General features: G+C 47.2%; 1 protein-coding gene across 1 annotated transcript in view; it reads right to left on the bottom strand.

Annotated features, from left to right (window-relative positions):
* LOC124016877 (protocadherin Fat 1-like) overlaps positions 1-9009 on the bottom strand; it is a 102833-nt gene that overhangs the window by 32487 nt on the left and 61337 nt on the right. Inside the window, 3 exon segments of the mRNA XM_046332217.1 lie at positions 4682-4915; positions 6957-7110; positions 7442-7638. Of these exon segments, the coding sequence (XP_046188173.1) occupies positions 4682-4915; positions 6957-7110; positions 7442-7638 (585 nt within the window).

Raw genomic sequence — 9009 nt, 5'->3', positions numbered from 1 at the left:
AGAGAGGAAAGAGATAGGGGATAGAGAGGAAAGAGATAGGGGGATAGAGAGGAAAGAGATAGGGGGATAGAGAGGAAAGAGATAGGGGGATAGAGAGGAAAGAGATAGGGGGATAGAGAGGAAAGAGATAGGGGGATAGAGAGGAAAGAGATAGGGGGATAGAGAGGAAAGAGATAGGGGGATAGAGAGGAAAGAGATAGGGGGATAGAGAGGAAAGAGATAGGGGGAATAGAGAGGAAAGAGAGGGGGAATAGAGAGGAAAGAGAGGGGGAATAGAGAGAGAAAAGAGGGGGAATAGAGAGGAAAGAGAGGGGGAATAGAGAGGAAAGAGAGGGGGAATAGAGAGGAAAGAGAGGGGGAAGAGAGGAAAGAGAGGGGGAATAGACAGGAAAAGAGGGGGAATAGAGAGAAAAGAGATGGGAAGAGAGGGGGAATAGAGAGGAAAGAGATAGGGGGATAGAGAGGAAAGAGATAGGGGGAATAGAGGAAAGAGATGGGAAGAGACGGGGGGAATAGAGAGGAAAGAGATAGGGGGAATAGAGAAAGAGGAAAGAGAGGGGGAATAGAGAGAAAAGAGAGGGGTGAATAGAGAGGAAAGAGAGGGGGAATAGAGAGGAAAGAGAGGGGGAATAGAGAGGAAAGAGAGGGGTGAATAGAGAGGAAAGAGAGGGGGAATAGAGAGGAAAAGAGGGGTGAATAGAGAGGAAAGAGATAGGGGGAATAGAGAGGAAAGAGAGGGGGAATAGAGAGGAGAGGGGGAAGAGAGGGGGAATAGAGAGGAAAAGAGGGGGAATAGAGAGGAAAAGAGGGGGAATAGAGAGGAAAGAGAGGGGGAATAGAGAGGAAAGAGAGGGGGAATAGAGAGGAAAGAGAGGGGGAATAGAGAGGAAAGATAGGGGGAATAGAGAGGAAAGAGAGGGGGAATAGAGAGGAAAGAGGGGGATAGAGAGGAAAGAGAGAGGGGGATAGAGAGGAAAAGAGAGGGGGATAGAGAGGAAAGAGAGAGGGGGATAGAGAGGAAAGAGAGAGGGGGATAGAGAGGAAAGAGAGGGGGAATAGAGAGGAAAGAGGGGGAAGAGAGAGAATAGAGAGGAAAGAGAGGGGGAATAGAGAGGAAAGAGAGGGGGAATAGAGAGGAAAGAGAGGGGGAATAGAGAGGAAAGAGAGGGGGAATAGAGAGGAAAGAGAGGGGGAATAGAGAGGAAAGAGAGGGGGAATAGACAGGAAAGAGAGGGGGGGGGAATAGAGAGGAAAGAGATGGGAAGAGAGGGGGAATAGAGAGGAAAGATATGGGGGAATAGAGAGGAAAGAGAGGGGGAATAGAGAGGAAGAGAGAGGGGAATAGAGAGGAAAGAGATAGGGGGATAGAGAGGAAAGAGATAGGGGGATAGAGAGGAAAGAGATAGGGGGATAGAGAGGAAAGAGATAGGGGGATAGAGAGGAAAGAGATAGGGGGATAGAGAGGAAAGAGATAGGGGGATAGAGAGGAAAGAGATAGGGGATAGAGAGGAAAGAGATAGGGGGATAGAGAGGAAAGAGATAGGGGGATAGAGAGGAAAGAGATAGGGGGATAGAGAGGAAAGAGATAGGGGGATAGAGAGGAAAGAGATAGGGGGATAGAGAGGAAAGAGATAGGAAGAGAGGGGGAATAGAGGAAAGAGATGGGAAGAGACAGGGGAATAGAGAGGAAAGAGATGGGAAGAGAGGGGGGAATAGAGAGGAAAGAGATGGGAAGAGAGAGATAGGGGGATAGAGAGGAAAGCGAGGGGAATAGAGAGGAAAGAGATGGGAAGAGAGAGATAGGGGGATAGAGGAAAGAGTGAGAGAAAATAAAGAGAAAGAGAGATATAGAAGAAACAGAGAAAGGAATGTTTCAGCATAACTTCTCCCTTTAACGCCAATTATGGTCACCAACCAGCTTCCTGGTTTGTCTGGTTCTTTTCCCCCAGACCACTTTGAGAAACGACGCCATGGCAGTGGGCACACAGCAGAGGCAATGACGCGAGTACGCTTGAAAGTATCAAACATCTTCAACCCAAATAAGCCGGTCTAGATAGCACAACTGGTGCAGGGAACTGGCAGTGCTCAAAATGTGTCAACGTTTGAAGCAAAGAGATACTCGAGTCTCAAATGTTGATGATACTACCCCCCCCCGAATAGTGAATGAGTCCTCTATCTATCTGACAATGGAGGTCAGTGGAGTTATGCATACTGATGAATCAGTCCAATGGCAGCTGGCTGAGTGAGAGAGAGGGCTGTGTGACCTGGACTGTGGCAAAACGGGTATCTCGTCTCGTCCAGAGTCGTCATAGACGGCATTGACTTTGTTATTCCTCTGCGGGGCAGTGTGTGTGTGGGGCTCTTCAGCTATCCTGGCAATACGGGCAAACGTCAGCCAATACACAAGGCTGGCGATAAAGTTACACTACAACTACAGATCTGTGTATGTGATACCAACACGTGTCGAAAGGAGTGCAAATCTCTCTCTTTCTCTCTCTCATTTCAAAAGGGCTTTATTGGCATTGGAAACACATTGCCAGAGCAAGTGAAATTGATAATATAACAAAAGTGAAATAAACAATAAATATATATATATATTTTTTTTAATTAAACAGTAAACATTACAGTTCCAAAATAATAAAGACCTTTGTCTATATACAGTGTTGCGATGTGCAAATAGTTGAAGTACAATATGGAAAATAAATAAACATAAATATGTGTTGTATTTACAATGGTGCTTGTTCTTCTCCGGTTGCCCTTTGCCTGTCACACAACTTGCTGCTGTGACGACACACGGTGGTATTTCACCCAGTAGATATGGGAGTTTATCAATGTTGGATTCGTTTTCGGATTCTATGTGGGTCTGTGTAATCTGAGGGAAGTATGGGTCTCTAATATGGTCATACATTTGGCAGGAGGTTAGGAAGTGCAGCTCAGTTTCCACCTCATTTTGTGGGCAGTGAGCACATAGGCAGACATGGCTCTCGAGAAGACAGGCTACGGCGGCCTCTCAAGATAGAAAAGCTACAGTATACTCAGTAGTCTGTACATAGTCAAAGCTTTCCTTAAGTTTGGATCAGTCACAGTGGTCAGGTATTCTGCCACTGTGTACTCTCTGTTTAGGGCCAAATATCGTCAGTCACCGTGGTCAGGTATTCTGCCACTGTGTACTCTCTGTTTAGGGCCAAATATCGTCAGTCACAGTGGTCAGGTATTCTGCCACTGTGTACTCTCGGTTTAGGGCCAAATATCAAACTACGTTTTTTTGTTAATTCTGTCCAATGTGGGAATGTGTCAAGTAATTATGTTTTTGTTGTCATGATTCAGTTGGGTCTACTTGTGTTGCTGTCCTGGGGCTCTGTCGGGTCTGTTTGTGAACAGAGCCCACGGACCAGCTTGCTTAGGGGACTCTTCTCCAGGTTCATCTCCTCTGTAGGTGATGGCTTTGTTATGGAAAGTTTGGGAATCGCTTCCTTTTAGGTGGTTGTAGCATTTAACCGCCCTTTTCTGGATGTTGATAATTAGCAGGTATCGGCCTAATTCTGCTCTGGACACATTATCTGTTTTAGGTTGTACACAGAGGATATTTTAGCACAATTCTGCATGCAGTCTATATTTAGTCTCTCTTCCTCTCTCCCTCCAGCTCCAAATTATCCAAAATATGCCTCCGGCTAAAATTGGACTGAGGGAGGGGGGGAGAACCTAATTTCTCCTCTCCTCTTTTCAGATATCCTTAAGTTCACACGAAAGGTAGGGCAGGCTTTAGGAATTCCGTGCTAGTGCGCCAACCCTGGGGGAAGAGCTGTCGAAAAAGCAGGCCCCCTTTTGCGCTTCGACTTTCTGGGCGAACGAACGAGCGACCCAGTTCTTACACCCCATTCAATCTGTCAAACTGTCAGTTTTACCAGAAGGACTAAGAGAGAGGGGAGAAGGCAGGACGGGGGGGGGGGGGGGGGGGAGAGTTTCTCTTCATCCGTACCTAGGCTTTGTGAAGGGAACACGCTGACATGCTCCCCTCGTCTAGAACGCCTTGCCCTGTAAGAGGTGTCATTACCAAACGCCAGTCACGGAAGTCAAATTGGTAGCGTCGCTGAAAGTGGCAACCATGTCCCATTTTAGAGGAGCTTGCTAATATCAGAGCTCTTGAGTTTAAATATGGCCACCACACTAACGCTTTCGACTGTCCTCCATTTGAGGGAGTTCTGGGGACAAATACGTTGTTGTTGTTTTTAAAAAAAAATTTATCGTCTGCTCCTGCTTAGGTGGGTTTCCTGAAACGTGAAGCAAACATATGCCACGTAGCGGACGCTTTAATCCAAAGCGACTAACAGCAGTGCATACATACATTCCCCTGTAAGCGCCATTCTCTACCAACAGAACCGCACAGGACGACAAAACACAACAACACAAAAGTCATAGAAATGGCAAATAGAAAAGGCCTTTTCAGAGTCGAGTGCTCGAGGAGAATCAAAATGTCTTCCTTGAGACATCATCGCTTTGCGCCGAAAGAGCCAAGTGTAAAACGGAGCGGGGATTACTGTGATACATACTGCGCGTGTGCACAATGTGGAGAGCACCAGGTCGGAGAGCTGAGCATTGCCTGGTGGGAGACTGGTCAAATGAAGAACAATGAAGCAAACAGATCAACTCAGTTGTAAAATAAACAAACAAACAAACGTACCGGTGTCGAGGTCGGTGGCGAGCAGCCGCGCCACGAAGGTGCCGACCTCCGTGTTCTCGAAGACGGTGATGGCGTATGGGTCGGAGGTGAACTGTGGCGCGTTGTCGTTCACGTCCCCCACGGTCAGGTGCACGGCCGCCTCGCAGTAGCGCCCGCCGCCGTCTAGTGCCCGCACCGTCAGGCGGTACTCCTCCTGTTCCTCGCGGTCCAGGGGCTGCTGGGTCTTCAGTTCACCTGGGAAAACGGAAGATGAAGAAAGGCAAATGTCAATCAATGGGGTAGGCAATCACTCTCTCACACACACACACACACACACACACACACACACACACACACACACACACACACACACGCTTATTAAAAGTTATTGCAATCCACACACACTTTTTGCACTCTAAAAAGAAAGGTCATGTTTGGAGGACAGATCGTGTTAGAGCTGCATCGTCCACCTACCCCACGCCCATTCCAAAGAAATCATCAACATAGAATGCAAGTGAAGCTAAATGTTCTCTGGGCCGTTTAGTTCGGTGTAGACTGACCATAGAGCAGAGCTGTCAAACATAAGCCGATTTAATGCGGCCCGCGGCTGGTTTGAGTAGCCAGAAAAATGACTGAAACCGGATCGATACAGTGTACAAACGACAACGGACGACAGCTTGTTAACAATCATCAAAATAAAGGTTAGGGTTAAAGGCTGGGGGAAGCTGATCTGTAACTAGGGGAAACTTTACCTGAACATTTAGTTTCCCGGAAATCTTACAAACTTGTCATTGCTCACCTCCGCACACCTCTATTTTTAAGTTGGCATTAGCCGCTTCAGTGCGTTCAAAAGTAACACGCTTCTCACAGATCACTGAGGCAGACGTGTGTGTGTGTTATGAGACCTGCATATCCTCTCGTATGCCACAAACCCCTTCCCCTGATCCAAGCAGCCGACCCACATCCAAACAACTAATGGTTTTCCGAAGAGGATGGAGAGAAATACATCAATAATTGACGGAGAGGAAGAGAGAGGAGGGAAAACGCAGGAGGACAGGAGTACCTGTCAGCTAAGAGCAGCTAGGAGGTTGTCCTGGGACATGCCGCACGTCAACATTACCGGGGCCTCGCTGGACACACAGACTGCCAATACCAACGAAGCCTCGTAGCGTTCCTCGCATGCAACAATCCTCCTTCTCGGCATAAAAAACAGGACCCCCCCCCCTCGTGATACCCTTGACCTTATCCACTCTGCAACAGCAGTTCTCCTTCTCCTTCAATTTGGGCCAAACCAAAAGAACTGGCCGGATTTTTCCGCTCTCCTCCTCTCCCTCTTCGCCGGGCTCACGTGGAGGTATCAAAGTGCGTCTGAACTTGGGACCACAATAAAGGGACTGTTGTTTTGTGGTGAAAGTACGTCTCTAGCCAACTCCACACCGCTGCTGTCCTTGTTTCTTCATAACCCTTCTCTCTGTCCCTTCAGACGTAAACCAATGCAGCGTTTCTTTTCTTAGCGTGGGAGTTAATAGGAGCTAACTGGCACTGCGTTGTCTAAGGTCGGACTCAAGTCATTTTGCATTTTGTCTTTCTGCAGAGGAGACTCGAAAACCTCAGGCGAGAACCATGTCGATTGTATGTTAGATGAAACGTGGGTTCTTAGCGCCATGGCTCGCTAAACCCTCCGGGGAAATGTTCTGGGGCAAAATACATTAAAGAACCATCAAAAAGGATGCGACGCAAACAAAATCCACCTTGCCACTAGACACACACACACACACACAGGTGGATGGATTAGAATTCGATCAGAAAGTGTGCATGACTGGCGTCCACACCGAGGGGTTATTACCGTGTCTGTTTGTGACGATACAGAGGGAGGCAAAAGACAGGGTCGTTGTGTGTGTGTGTGTGTGTGTGTGTGTGTGTGTGTGTGTGTGTGTGTGTGTGTGTGTGTGTGTGTGTGTGTGTGTGTGTGTGTGTGTGTGTGTGTGTGTGTGTGTGTGTGTGTGTGTGTGTGTGTGTGTGTGTGTGTGTGTCGCACGCCACGCACCCATGGACATCTGATAGTCATAATAACCTCTTGACAAGCTGTGAATACAAACTGGATGAATGCGAGTGCAGGGCGGCCATTTGAAATTACTTGAATCGACTCTACATTGCGGCAGACATGGACCTGTGGTTATTTGATTTTCGATTAGCTGTATGGTAGCGTGGGCAGACTAGTCAACACATCGAGTGTGTTGTAGGTGTAACCCAGACAGACAGAAAAACAGACAGACCAACACACACACACACACACCTGTGTCGGGGTCGATGGTGAAGAGCTCGGCTCCCGGTCCCTGGAGCTCGTAGGTGATGTGGGCGTTGGAGCGGATGTCTGCGTCCGTGGCTGAGACCTGCAGGATGAGCCTGCCGGCTGGGACGTCCTCGGGGACCCTCTCTGTGTAGAGGGACTGGGGGAGCGGAGAGACGGAGAGAGAAAGGGAGGACAAGGGGGGTGTGGGAGGGAAGCGGGAAGAGGGGGGATTGACGTAGGGGCGGACAGAGAGAAGCAAAGGTAGAATATGCCAGAATAGACCGAATTCAATAAGGTATATTAACCAGAAGGGAGGAAATAGAGAATGTAGAACGAAAATACATTTACATCGACAGCAGCATCATCATTGTATGGACTTAATACAATCAGCAATGGAAATACATTATCTCCCTCCCTCCTCCCAGGTACTTGTCATGCACAGCGTGCACCCCCATACGCAGAAAACACGGCCCGCCTTCTCTCTTTACCTTCTCGCAAACGGGGCTGTTGTCGTTGGCGTCCAGGACTTTGACCTCGACCACGGCCTTGGCGGCAAAGGTGCCATCGGTGGCGGTGATATTTAGGAGGTAGTTGTCACGCTCCTCGCGGTCCAGTGGTTTCCTGACAGACACTTTCCACTCGTTCTGGAGGTGCTCGATCGCAAACTGTCCTAGAGGGTCTCCTCCTGTATGGGGAGAGAGTCATTGTGGAGAGTTAACTTCTTTGTGGGCAGTATTTTCACGTCCGGATGAAAAGCGTGCCCAAAGTAAACTGCCTGCTACTCAGGCCCAGAAACTAGGATATGCATATAGATTTGGATAGAAAACACTCTGAAGTTTCTAAAACTGTTTGAATGATGTCAGTGAGTATAACAGAACTTATTTGGCAGGCGAACCCAAGGACAAACCATCCTGGGAAAAACAATTTTGAGGTCACTCATTTCAATGGGTTTTCATTGGGACTCTAGATATCTAAGGCAGTTGCTTGCAGTTCCTATCGCTTCCACTGGATGTCAACAGTCTTTAGAAATTGGTTGATGTTTTTCCTTTGAGAAATGAAGAAGTAGCCCTGTTCAAAACGAGGCTCGAGGGAAGTGCATTGTTTGATAGAGGCACGAGACCTGAAAAGCTCCACAATGTTTTCCTCCGCTATTGAAAGCTCTTTATTCTGTCTTAAATTTGATCGATTATTTACGTAAAAAAATACCTAAAGTTGTATTAGGAAAGTTATTTGAAATGTTTGGACAAAGATTACAGGTAACTTATGAGATATTTTGTAGTCATGTTGCGCGATTTGGAAAAGGTGTTTTTCTGGATCAAACACGCCAAATAAATTGACATTTTGGATATATAACGACGGCATTAATTGGAAAAAAAGGACCATTTGTGATGTTTATGGGACATACTGGAGTTCCAACAGAAGAAACTCAAAGTTAAGGCATGAATTATATCTTTATTTCTAAGTTTCGTGTTGTGCCTGGCGGGATGAGATATGATTGTCTGTGTTTGTTTGATGGGGTGCTGTCCTCAGAAAATTGCAGGGTTTGCTTTCTTCGTAAAGCCTTTTTGAAATCTGACACGTTGGCTGGATTAATAAAAAATGTAGCTTTAATTTGGCGTATTACCTGTGTGATTTCATTAAAGTTTAATATTTACAGTAATTTAATTTGAATTTGGCGCTCTGCAATTTCACCGGATGTTGGTCAGGTGGGACGGTAGCGTCCCGACCTTAACCTCTAGACTAGAGAGATTAATGGGGAAAGAGTCAATGGGGAGAGTCAATGAGGAGCGAGGCATTGGGGAGTCAATGGGGAGAGTGGCATTCAAACTAATGAACAATGCACCACAATACGGACCCTGCCTCTGCTTTCGAGAGGGCTAGTGGTTTTGTGTGTGTGTGTGTGTGTGTGTGTGTGTGTGTGTGTGTGTGTGTGTGTGTGTGTGTGTGTGTGTGTGTGTGTGTGTGTGTGTGTGTGTGTGTGTGTGTGTGTGTGTGTGTGTGTGTGTGTGTGTGTGTGCATCTCAAGAGTGTGTGTGTTTGTCTGTTTGTGGACTGT

Source organism: Oncorhynchus gorbuscha, unplaced genomic scaffold (genome assembly GCF_021184085.1).
Source record: "Oncorhynchus gorbuscha isolate QuinsamMale2020 ecotype Even-year unplaced genomic scaffold, OgorEven_v1.0 Un_scaffold_10:::fragment_4:::debris, whole genome shotgun sequence".
NCBI lineage: Eukaryota > Metazoa > Chordata > Actinopteri > Salmoniformes > Salmonidae > Oncorhynchus > Oncorhynchus gorbuscha.
The sequence above is the reverse complement of the archived record's forward strand: the minus strand, read 5'-3'. Positions and strand labels throughout refer to the sequence as shown.